Source organism: Pteropus alecto, unplaced genomic scaffold (assembly GCF_000325575.1).
Source record: "Pteropus alecto unplaced genomic scaffold, ASM32557v1 scaffold87, whole genome shotgun sequence".
Lineage (NCBI taxonomy): Eukaryota > Metazoa > Chordata > Mammalia > Chiroptera > Pteropodidae > Pteropus > Pteropus alecto.
In genome coordinates this window covers 11,622,449-11,635,958 of record NW_006443225.1, presented here as the reverse complement: position 1 = coordinate 11,635,958, position 13,510 = coordinate 11,622,449, and the positions used below count along the sequence as shown (strand labels likewise).

The window sequence follows — 13,510 nt, the reverse complement described above, 5'->3', positions numbered from 1 at the left end:
TGCAACCCAAACTTGGCCAACTCCTTGCCCTTTGGTATATTAACCTTCTGTTTCTTCTCATTCACATTTACCTCAAACCAACTGAAAAAAAAATGTCCCATGACCTAAATGTCACTTGGCTAATTAAGAATATTTCTTTTTTTCTTCTCTCTTGGCTCATAAGAAATGCAATGTCCTATTAGATCGACTAAAAATACTTCTCCTTAAGACTAGAAAGGGATTTCTTCATCCATTCTCCTCCACTGTGTTTTCTGAATGTGTCTAATTTTACGCGAGTTTGCTGATATCTTTAGTAGATGAAGTTCAAGGTTTATATAAACTGAAACACATCTAAGAAGCTTTTAACTTATTCATGTGTCACAGTCGTATATAATATGCTACGAAAGTCGGCTTTTAATGCTGCATGATTAAAATATCTTAATGTTCAAATAAACTTAAAGGAAAATATCCTAGGTTCAGTATTATCTTAGTAAAATATTTTATATTTAATTATAATGTATCATTATTGTCATTATATAATTCTACTTATGTATTATCATATATAATATTATATAGTACATATTCTACTATATTTTAAAATTTGATGCAAAGAACATGGCTGATAATGCATTTTGATGGCATTTAAAAAATATATGCAGAGGAATTCCCCTTCACTGACAGTGTGGAATATTCTCTGAGGCACGGTCGCTATGAGGGCAAATATACATCAGTGAGTCTGAGTCACAGTCAGACTCTAAAGAGACTTCCTTGTGCTTCCAATTAACAATAAGTTCACAACCATTTCAGTCTCCTTTGCCTTTTTATTCTACTTTGGTCGTTTTCATGTCTTCTTTTCTAGTTCTACAGCTATGGGGCCAGTTCTTTTCAGAGAAAACAACACAAGTGTCCTTTAAAACACTTGGGAATTCTTGTTTTTTTTTTCAAAAAAGATTTCAATATTTGTGTTGGACTTAACTCTTTTATTGAGTGATTAAAATTGCATTAAATCATTTCCCCAAGCCACACGCATTAATACAGGGATCATTCACTAGTTTGGAGAAGCAACGGGACATCGTCATAAAAGTATATGCTTTGGAGCCGAAATATCTAATTCGAATCTTGGCTCCAGCATTGCCAGTTGCCTGCCTTTGAGCAATTCACTGAACCTCTCCCTCCGTATGTGAGGTATGATCGTCTGGGAAATCTCATGTATTACTTTAGTTTTAAGCATTACGTCTCTGTTAGTGACTCCATCCTACTGGACAGAGTCTTTTGGATGTCAATTCCACATCTCAAATCCAATCCAATTCAGTATCTTGCCATCCCAGTTCCCAAGGAGCTTCTTCTCTTATTCTGTCACTATATCAGATATTGACCCAAGAGCCCAATCCAATTGTCTGTCTCCCTCTCAACACGCTATGTATTCAATCAAGAAGATATTTTTTTCCACCTCCCAAAATTTCCAAAATCTGGCCCTTCCTCTCCATCTCCATTGCGATCTGTAAGGGTTCCATTACCACCTGCCTGCATAGCTTCCTAACTAGTCTCTCTGACTCTAGCCTTGTTCTCACTCCTAATCTGTCCTCCGTGGTACCTACAGGATATTCAGTTTAAAATGCATGACCCCTCCCCTCGCACCATTCAAAACTCACAGGCAGATCAGCTCACCTACAGGCTTAAGCCTAAGTTCCTCAGCTGGTGTCTGCTCCTGTCCCCACACTCGCTCCTGCCCACCCCTCCTGCCTCCTTTCTGCCCCTCCTCGCTCATCAGGGTTCTGCAATGCCTTTGTTCACATAGCTCCCTCCCATTGAGAGAGCCTCACTCCCTCCTTCACCTGGCCCACTAGCGGCCACGTCAGCACTGCTCCATCCGGAACTCCCCAGGTTCCTCTTCTGCAGTCCCTCCGCATCCTGTCACCTCTATCACGGGGGCTAGCAGTGTTTCAAAATAACCCGTTTACTGCATTTACTCTTCCTCTCCTTTCAGATTCTCAAGCAAGTATTCCGTGAGTCACAGCTGTATCCCCACTGCTGTGCATACTTGCATATAAGCACAGCATATATATTGTTGACCCATAAAGAATATTTCCCAAACAGAATGGGAGTGGCTAGAAAGATCCACTCGATGCTGACATTCGAATCTATACTATTCTACATGAATGGCATTTTGTTGAGCTCATTCATGTCACTCAGGAGCCCATCATCACTTACTTATATTCTGTGTCCTGGTTTGACTGCCCCAAAATTTGGGTATTTATATACATTCAAACATTCATTAACCATCCATTAATAGATACCTTATCAGCCATGGGCAAACGAAAAAGAAAAAGACAAGGTGACAAGGAAAGACAGAGATACATAAAAAGAATATAAAGTGTGAAGTGATAAATGCTATAATAAAGGCATATAAAGGAATATAAAAAAAAGACTAACTTAGGGGAGCTGGGGAGACCTCCTGAGGGAATGAATTTTGAGGTGTGCCAGGAAAGATGGGTAGGAATTGACCAAAGCAACTGAAATTAGCATCATTCTGGCTGAAATTACCAAAGGCCGAGCAAAAATGTATTCGATTTTCTTCCTGAATACTGACAGACTTTCACACACTTGACTCTACATAAACTAAAACTTGCCCTCTGTTGAAGTTGTGTGGTCCTTGTAACTAGACAGCTAATTTTTGAAACTTAACTCTCTATTCTTCACACAAATGATGCTTTTTAGTAAATTCATATTAATTTCTTCTAAGTTACAGCTATTTTTTTTTTTTTTTTTAATTAAAAGCTCTGGGCCCAAGCTAAATTTCCTGACGGGGGTAGAGGCAAAGCTCTGAAAGGACAATTTATAATCATTTATTCACCTACCATGGTACATCCTCCAAACAAAAGAAGTCCGAAACGTCAGCAGAAAGCAACAGAAAAAAAGCAATGGGGAAAAAAAATTCATTGAACAAACTTGACTAGCTACTTTCAATACATTTTTTAAAGGCTGTCCTTGTGATGGGCTAGAAAAGACAGTAGAGTTAAAAATAAAAATTGGCAGTGCTTCCATAAACACCCACAATTTTTCCTCACTACGTATATTTCCCTGACTGGATCTCTAGGTTGTGCTTCTTTCCTCTTTACCACTTCCCGTTCTCATTTACTCCAAAGGAAATCCTGAGCACAGAGTACTTTATCCTCCCCGCGGCTTGGGTGAAAACAATTGCTTTTCTTAGCTTAGAGACAGAGGTAATTCTTTTCAAAGGTTTCTTTTTGAAGATGATTTTATCTTCTTCTGCCCATCACCCAGGATTATCTATTCATTCTTGACAAATATTATTATCACAATGAAGGACTCACCACAAAATGTGAAAACACGGAGTTAAATAATTCAAGCTGCACCTGCTGCTCTAATGTAAAGAGTGTATTAAAATTCCTTTAATGTAAAAGTAAAATAAATATTAGATATAATTACAACTTCTCAAGTGCAAATGAACTAGTCTGAATGTAGATAAGTACAGTCCAGGTAAATTAAATAAGATTACACGCATAAATGTGCATGCAGCTATATCGGATCTCAGAAGCAATGATAGCAACATTTAATAAAATTACAGTATTCTTCGCATAAGAGCTATGTTGCTCTCAAATGTGTCACTATAATTTCGAGCTGATTTGTTCTTGTCTCGTGTGAAATTTATGAGTCTTGGCTGTGTTGATGAATTTTCTGGAGAGAGGTCTCCAACAGAGTCGGCATCTGTGCCCTTCAAATGGCCTAGAATTTTCTGGATATAACAAGTAGACTGGATAGTAGAATAAATTCAACAAAGCGATAATCACACAAAAAAGAAGACCATTACACTGCAGTTAATCTCATTTCCTATTCAATTCCGCTATTTTTAGCACAGTAGAGAATGAGGACCTGGTTGCCCTCCTATGTATATTGATCAAGGCAGATGAATACTTCACGAGTCAAAATAAAACAAATGCAATCCAAGAGGTTGTTCGGTTTTAAACAAGAACGTGATTAATTTCAGCTGAGGCTGTAACTGAAAGCTTCCTGCAGAAAGATAAATCTGAGATGGGTCTTCAGTAATTATACTCTTCCGGCAAATGGAAGGGGAGCCGAAGCCTGCCACGGACGGCAGCCGGGTTAAAGGATGCTGAGGGAGAACTGTCAGTAACAGAAGCTGACTGTTCCCACACCTGTTTCCTGCCTCTCTTCCTCCTGAATTCCAGCCTCCGTAACATTTTATAATTTCTCCTCCCGCCATGGCGCTTTCACCCGTGCTGTTCTCTGCTAGAAATTCACCCCCGCCCCACGCCATCGTCTCCCATTCCCCGGCCCGCCGAAACGCGATAACTCCAGCTCCTCTTCCACGTCTCTGCATAAAGGTCACTTCTTCAAAGAATTCATTCCTGAAATTTTCAACCATCTTCCCATTCCGCCCCCAATTAAGATTGATGCTCTTCTTATACACGTGCATAGCACCTTACAGTTTCCTACATCATTTTTTTTCACATATTGCTAAACATTACTAGTAAAAACTTTGTTTAATGCTTTTCATAACCCATAGGTAACATTTTCTTGGAAGGGAGCCATCTCGTCTGCTATGACGTCTCCAGTGTGAAACGCTGTCCCTGGTACTTGGTGGGCATGCAGGATCGGCGGAATAAATATAAATACCCAGCAGTTCCATTAGTTAAACATTGGGTGAGAATTTGGTACTTAAATATAACTTATATATTGTAAAATTTTGGAGCCTTTATATCTTTCATATATAAAAAAAGAAGTCTAGAAGACTTTTAAGCATTATAAACAAATTCGAATTCTTCGTAGAATTTTTTCTGCTATTGAAGAATTGCTTCTCATATAAAACAAAACTTACAACTCTGAAAACTCTGTGTTCCTAATCTGAAAACAGAAATTGAATACAAACAGTTAGTTTACAGCTTTTCTTAGAGAAACAGAAACATGGATGTATCTTAAAGTATAAAAAAACGGAATTTGGCTGAAAGATAGAATAGAAAATAAACGTAAAATTGCTATAGAGGAGATAAAACATGCATCTAGAATGTTTCCAGCTAATTTAAAAAGAAATGAAATCATTTCCTAACTCTAAAGCTGTAGCTTTCTAAAGAAAAACAATAGAAAGAGAAAGGAATTATATTCTAATTAATGTTTTTTTCTCTGTGTCTCTCTGCCTTGTTCTCTCTCAGATGTTAAGTCCATATTCCTGTTGATTTAGGGTAGTTTCCACAAGTCTTCATCAAGAGAACAACCAAAATTTTCCATTTCAGGCTTGGCTACACTGTTTGCTATCCAAACGAAGAAGGAGAAACAGTGTTTTATGAATCGAAGACTCTGAAGGAAGAAAGAGACCCAGATGGGGACATGTGCCTACGCCTGGATGAGGAGTGGAGGCTGAGGTCCTGTTCCTCTCCTCGTGCTGTTTGAGAGTTGTACTTATAGACAAGAAATGGCAACGAGTCCATGCCATCCTTCATATCTACCCTGTGCCAAGAGAGCATCTTCGCTGACTTTTTTTTTCTCCCTCGGAGTAGAGAGAAGCGACACATTTCCTGGAGGTGCTATCATGGGAACAGCCAGAACACATACATACTTCCGGCCAGACATTTCTCAGCTGAAAAAAACTGTTCAAAATATATGACTCTGAGATTGGTATTTGTGTAGCATTTCTTGCTAACATAAATATCTTCTTTTTATTTGTTGTATAAAATATATTTTGGCTTTTTAATTTTTTTCTAAAAAAAAAAAAAATGTGCCATCCCTTATCTACAAAGGCACACCTTCAGAGAATACAGGCTTTGAATAATTTCCTTGCCCTCTTTTTGTAAAGATGATGAATTTACATTTAGAAACATAACGTCATAAGCCCTTGAAAATTTCAGTATGAAGCTGTCACTTCGCAAAGATAATAGATGATCTCAGTAACTGATACAGAACTTGTTTCCTTTTGATTTTTCTGTTTTATTTTACTGTTGACTTTATAATGAAAGTAATATTAAAAAAAATAATCATCTAGACCCCTCGAACTGAAAGGAGTACTTTAATGCAAGGAATATTGTTCACATTTTATCTCATTGGTCACTGCAGTTGTGCTTTTTGCCAGTAACCAGGATGCATTAAAATGAAAGAGTTTGGTAACGATAAATTACCTTTATGTAGGGCAGGAAAAAACAAGGCTAATGGGAATGGTGGCTCACAGCCAGAGGGAATAAAAAGGAAAAGCCTCAGGCAGAAAAACGGAGTGTACAACGACGTGAGGATGGTGAAGGTAGGGAATGAAAATGCCCTGAATTTCTTGGTTAGAGTCTGAGTTAAACACTTTATATGCTGTTATTTCTTAATCAAGAATTATATCTGACTTGGCACAGGAGGGTATCTTTAGACATAGCTGTTAAATATTTCTTCTGGCTTAACCTTGTTTACTGAGGGTAAGAACTAAACCAGGGCGTCCAGTGTCGCGGCTCTGATGCAAGTGGCAAGGATGCCCCAGGGGCACTGCGGGGTCCATATTCCCACGGAGACTGGGCGAGGGGTGGGCAGACCAGCCAGCTCGCTTCATTCATGACCGCCCCGTGAAAACTCTAACCATTTAAAAAATCATTTGCAATAGAAACATGAGATACAAATTGGGCAGCAGAAATTACGTAAAACTTCCCAGTGGCTTCTGCATCCTACTTACAATAAAATCTAACCCCCTATAGTGGCCTACAGTCCTATATACTTCTCAAAACATATCACCCTTCTCAACGCATGCGAATTCCCCTGGCCTTCCTTGTCTTCCTCAAGCTTATTCTCAAGATCTGTACACATCAATTCACTGTTTTGGGAGAGATCTTCCCCCAGATTTTGGCAAGGCCGTCTCCTTGTGATTCAGGCTGATGTTCGAGTACCACCTAACAGTTAAGTCATCCCTAACTACCCACTCTAAACAAACGATGAACCTTCTAGTATAGCAACTCGTTTTAAATTTTCTTCATTGTATTTTTCACTATCTGCAATACTTCATTTATAGATTTCTTTATTTATTGTCTTTCCCAGACTCATGAGAATGGAAACTTCATGAACACCGAATAAATGACTGACTGATAGTGCAGAACCAGAGCAGCTGGGGACATCTGCTAAACCTGACTCCAAAACTTAGTAAGAGAATTTGTTTTCACTGTATAATGTTCACTCCATTTACTGAGATGGCCTATCATAGTACAAAAAGTACAGACTTTAAAGAAAAAAAAGTCTTTGATTTAAATCTGGGTTTCACTACTTATTATCTGGGTATACTTTTCTACCTTTCCCTTAAAATTGAAATGATCATATGGAACTCACTGGCTTATTAAATAATCCACATAACTCATTTAGAGTTATTACCGACTCTTAACATGTTTTTAAAAATTGGCAAGTATGAAGCTATCATTATCTTTTTTTTTTAAGAAGCAAATTATTTTTACCTACTCTTTGCTGCTCTGGAGAAATCTCTACAACTCGAGTAGAATCCACAGTTTCTGCTTGTCCAGCATCTTTACCCTGAACTTTCTGTGACAGTCCTTTGGTCTTCTGTGGCGTTGAGCTCACCCAAGAATGGGCACATGACTTGGGTCTGGCTAATGAGTATGTCCCTGGGTCCTGTGATGGAGCTCTCAGTGGGGCGTGTGGGGAGGCCATCTCTTCTTCTCTGAGTGCAGCAGTGGTCTACAGTGACCATCTCTACCCAAATATGAAACAACCCTGTCTGAAATGAAGCACACACAGAGGAAAGGAAATACTGATAGATGATGATAGATGATAGAGAGAGAGAGATAGATGATAGGTAGATAGATAGATAGATAGATAGATAGATAGATAGATAGATAGATAAGATAGAGTATCCTGAAGACCCATACCCCTGGATCCAGCTGTGCCTGAAGCAGCCTCACCCCTTGGATATACCTGTTATATAAGCCAACACATTATTTTCATATACCAGTTTGAGTTTGATTTCTGAAACTTGTAATCTAAACTATGCTTTCTGATAGCTTATTAACTTATGTTTGTTTGTCGTAAGGCTAAGGTAAAATAAAAAAAGGCCTTTTCTGAGGTCTTTTTAGTAAATAAACAAATTTAACATGCAAGATGAAATGGTTTTCAATAAAAGTGTTATAAAGGCTCATGGGCTCTGAGGAACTAGTGACACCTGAGGGCTACTTGCAAGCTGGACAGTGAGAGCCCCTTTAAAGAAACGGTCAGCATTGGTCTGTGGATCCGAAAACCAAGAAGAGATTGCCGAAGAGTAACTTTGTTGTATTTGTGGTTACAAAGTAAAAGAAAAAATTAAGGAAGAAATTAATACCCTTATTCCAGAAATAAGCAGGAAGGGAAGGCACTATTGGACACTAAGAGGAAGGAAATTGCTTTCCTGTGCAAAGAAAATCTAACAGCAAGTAAGGTGCATAGCAGGTAATTACTGACAAGGAAGACTGATTTGTACCGAGGAGTCTGTACTTTAAAAATGCTTTTTCCAGGAGAGGTACACTAGAATGTTTTTTTATGTGAAGAGGATAGCATGCAATTAATACACATGCTTTTTTTTTTCTCATAAAGAATCTTAAACATCTTGTCATGTATCTGTTGCATACGAATATACATTATGTATATAAAACCCATGTATGAATGCTATGCCACATCTCTTCTCTCTGCTAGTTATGCCTAAACAATCTAATGCAGCTGAACATACATTTATGGAGAGCTTCTTACACAAAATATTTTGATAAACACAGTGGGAAACACCAAGATATACTTATCCCTCATCTCAAAGAGCTTATAATAGAATAAAGAAGATGAGAAATCTGTACACATAACTGTACCATCAGGAAGAAACACCGGATTTCATAATAGCCATAAATAAAGTAAAAAGAAAGACTGGAAGAGAGATCTGACATCCACCTAGCCTACGGCCATGGTTCTGAAATTTGAGTATGCCTGAGATTCACTGGGAAGGCTTGTTCCAACACAGACTGCCGGGCCCACCCATGAGATTTTTAACAAATTTACAAATGATACTGATGCTGCTGGTCTGGAGATCACCCTTTGAGAACTCCTGAAACTAGGGAATTGGTTTTCAATTCTAGAATCTCCTAGGGGACTTCTAAAAAACCTAACGCCCAGGTCTCGTCCTCACCAATAATAAAAGAAAACATACAGCTGAAATTTATTGGATTTCGTTAACCAATGTCACCATAAAAAAATAATAAAAATAAATAAAAGAAAACGATTTTACGAAGGAAACTATACTAGCGCTGGACACTGAATCACATGAATAGTAGTTTTATAAATGGTTGGAGACAGAGGAGGCGGATGCTAAGCGAAGGGTAAGACATGAAGGAAGAAGGAAGAGTGCAGAGCACGATCAGAAATGAAGAGAGTAGAACATGGCCGGTACAAAGGCAGAGAAAAGAAACTGGGGTCAAGTCCTGAATGACCTTGACTGCCATGCTAAGGAGCTTGTGACTCCTCTTGGGGCAATAAAAATCACCAAATCCTTTGTGCAAGAGAATGACATGGTAAGACGTTGGTTTAAAATGGTCTGGAAGGAAAATTCTGAGTAGATGAAACAACACTGGTACTTAGGGACAGATTAGTTAGGATGCTACAGTAACGGTCTAGAATTATTTTCCCAAACTGAACTCCAGGGGTGCATTCTCAGGGCCCTCATGTTCTACACTCATGCTTTAATTTTGTACCCTGATTTGATAAATAATCTAAGAACATATTTTATCGGTTATGAAGGTAAAACTTCTCTGTCGTGGATACAGTACTTAACTGAGAGATTTTCACAAGATTGAACTTTAGCTTCTTCAGGTAGTATTTCTTAGTCAGTAGACATGTTATTTAAGAATTTAAGATTAACTTTTTTTTCCTGTGAAAGATATAGTGATCTAGACAAGGTAATGAAATTGGGGCAGCCTAGGAGGCATTTTAGGCAGAATCTTCAGGATCTCCGGCTACATTTTAGGAGGAAGAGAAACTGAGAATCAAAAAGATACTGGGGGCTTTGAGTCTAGAGCTTCATAGGATGATAAAACAATGGAATAAGTAAAAAACCTAGGAAAAGGGACAGGTTTGTGTGAGGCAGGGGTAGGGAGACAAAGCATTCCTAGTGAAAGAAAGCCTACCCATTGGTCATAATCACCCTCCTGTGTCAGGAGTTAGAAATTCACTATCTTCACAGTTTAGCCACATTGTGGACAAAAGCAAAAAAAAATCTATATCTATATCTATATCTATCTATCTATCTATCTATCTATCTATCTATCTATCTATCTATCTATCTATCTATCTATCTATCTATCTATCTATCTATCTATCTATCTATCTATCTATCTATCTATCTACACACACACACACACATACACACACACACATTTTGGAGTTATTAAGGCTCAAGTAGACAAAAATGTTTTCTATTTAAAAAAAAAAGCCGTAATCTGTTAGCAATTTTAAAAGATAATCTGTTAGCAGAGTAATTTATAAGAGGGAGATACACATGCCAATAATTTGTTGAAAATTAAAGCTTCTGAATCATAACACATTTCCCTTCCATTTATTGTGGTTAATTTTCTCTGCCATTGATCATTGTGCCAGTAACATTATTTTTACAGAGGAAAAAAAACCCAGCAAAATAAAAACATTAACATCATATGTATTTGCAAGTAGGTATTTTTTCAATACCAAGTACATTTTGTCATATCTGCCATGTTAAACACATTCTTCTCTCTGTGTGAGGGTGCCAGCTGATCAATGTACATAAAGAAAATTATTTTACCCCTAATCCGTGGATCCTTCCAGGGGCACTACTAGAAAACGTCAATGCCTTTTTCCCCTGGAAGCAGTCTACTACGTATTTAATCTATTGATCTTCATCAGAAGTTAAAACAATAGAATGAAAATTTTCAAACACTTTTTTCTACCTTATTTGGAAAAAATGTACCCATTAGAATATTTGAAATATTAAACCCTAAATAGAGGACTTTATAGCAAAATAAATATGATTAATCATTTAATATAATGAATGTCAAAAACTCTCAGCTCCTGTAAAAAATTTAAAAACTTACTTTTTTTGAAAAAATGAAACAGGTACCTGAGTTTCTGGTTGTATTGTTTGACCTTTTCCAATGAGGCGGCATTTATTTGGGCTTGAAATTCTTCCACTGAAACATTGTCTCGATAATAATATCCTTCCATGCTTTCCAGTGCTGTGTAAACAAGTAAATATACTTTTCATGTGATTTTATAACTCAATTTCTCCACATTTAGTGTAATCTTATCAATTATTAAAGAAATTATTAAAGAAACTATCTTTAACCAAACCAAAAATGAATGAAAATCATTCTTCTGCTCTCATAATAAATATTAAACATTTGATGACTATCTGTTAAGTAAGCAAAGGTAATTTCTAATTTAAACTGTCTTCTATTTTTAAAACATTTTGCATATATCCTTTATGAGGCTAAATTCAAAATTCATATATATTATTAATATATAAACACACAAAAGTATATACATATATACACACATATATTGCATATATACATATATACACACATATACATATATACACACATATATTGCATATATACATATATACACACATATACATATATACACACATATATTGCACATATACATATATACACACATATATTGCACATATACATATATACACACATATATTGCATATATACATACATTTGTATGAGAGGCAGAACTGTGTATTATCACACACAAGAGTAAAAACATTAAAATCATTATACATTAATTGTTTTAATGTATATGAATGTGAATATACTCTCCACATATATTCATATTCTCTTGTAGCTGCAATTAAATTAGGAAATATTAATGTAATAAATAAGAAGTATAGGTAAAGTGAAATCTTAGACTATTACCTCTACCCCAAAGGTTAGTTTAGTCCAAAATAAACAAGCATAAACATATATATGTAACTCCCATTAATTTTGAGTCTTTTGATAATATAAATTTCTCTCCTTACTAATATTTTTAGTTAAGTGTTCTTTTTTCCTTTAAACTTTATGTGGTGACATTTTGGACCTTTTGGAAAGGACAGAAAACACATGGAAGGTCAAGATTTCCCAGGGAGAAGCTGCCAGCAACAGGAATGGCAATAGGTCCAATTTGGAATTAATTTGATTCATCGTAAATTATTTTTCCTTGAAATTATTATGACTAAAGAGCCTCAATTTTCAGCAGACTATTTCAAAATTGATTTTAAAAAGCCAAACTTCTTTCAAAATTACTAAATGCAATAATTTCAAAATTAAATAATAATTGATAGAAACTTATTTTGGGGGGCAAAAATAGGAAAGTCGCAGCTAATTTTAGTTGTGCTATATTTTCTAAACCATACTCAGTTTTCTAGAGCATCAAAGAAACAACAAAATTTTTAGAATATTGCTAAATTCGAAATTTTTAAAAACCGAAGTATGGCTTATAATTGAGAAAAACATTTGTGGAAAATTAGAAAGCTTACTATATTTACTTCAGTCCAGGAAATCAAGTTTGTGGGCTTATTTCAAGGATTGTTAATTTGTTTATTCCTTATGACATCTGCATTAATTAGAATATTTGCTCTAGTTCAGTAAGGTTCTGGTCCTGAGCACACACAAGAAATTAAAAAAAGTCTTCCCGATGAAACAATCCTCAGATACACGTCACATTCGTTTCCATTAACAGGATGTTTATTTGTGAAAAGCAAATATTCCAAGAGGATTCGGTCTACCAATCGTCACACTTCCATGTGGATTCCTCTGACTAGTTGTGAAGCTAATAATGAAAGCCCTTGAACTGGAGTGAGACCACAACTGCCACTCTTCAGTAGTCGTGTGACCTTGGGCGTGTTAATTAATATCTGAGATCTTTAGGGTCCTCATTTGTGAAATGGAAAAGAAGAGTGGCTACTAATTACGGTTCTTGGAAAAGAATTAAGTTAAATTATAGTATTAAGAGAGCCCATGACTGCTCTTATCATTTACGTGTTTTATGCACTAGGCAACATGCCCAGCGCCCTACGGGCATTATCTAATTTCCCGGAGATACAGAGTATACACGAGCGTGCTTAGTCAAACAGGAAGTTGGGGGAACTGCGAGGAGGGTACAGGCCAATACACTTCGGTTTGTGATTTAAGCCCAGAAAGACTGGAAGGAGAACTCTAGGGAGGGGCGAGAGGGCATCTAAGGGTGGGAGGTGGGCGAGAATAAGAAAATATCTGGGATCTAATTTCTATAAAAGTTTTGATGGCTCAACTTTGACCGAAATGTCCAGTCCTGCTCTAAAAATTTGTTACAATATTAAACATACCAACGTTTTCATTCCATTTCTTGACATTTCCAAATTAACGAAAGTTAAAATTCACAATTATGTAAAATGTTCTTTAGAAAGGGAAAAGAGTCTATTTTTTGCCAAGAGTCTCAGCAAAATTTTATGGCGCCTGAATGGGGTTGTGGGGAAATGAACAAAAAAAGATCAATTCTATATTTA

At 36.6% G+C, this 13,510-nt stretch overlaps 1 protein-coding gene across 1 annotated transcript in view; it reads right to left on the bottom strand.

Moving 5' to 3' along the window:
• Positions 1-13,510, bottom strand: part of PREX2 (phosphatidylinositol-3,4,5-trisphosphate dependent Rac exchange factor 2) — a 182,301-nt gene that overhangs the window by 41,570 nt on the left and 127,221 nt on the right. The window contains exon 36 of the mRNA XM_015598604.1: positions 11,093-11,207. Within this exon, the coding sequence (XP_015454090.1) occupies positions 11,093-11,207 (115 nt within the window). The remainder of the gene's footprint in view (positions 1-11,092; positions 11,208-13,510) is intronic.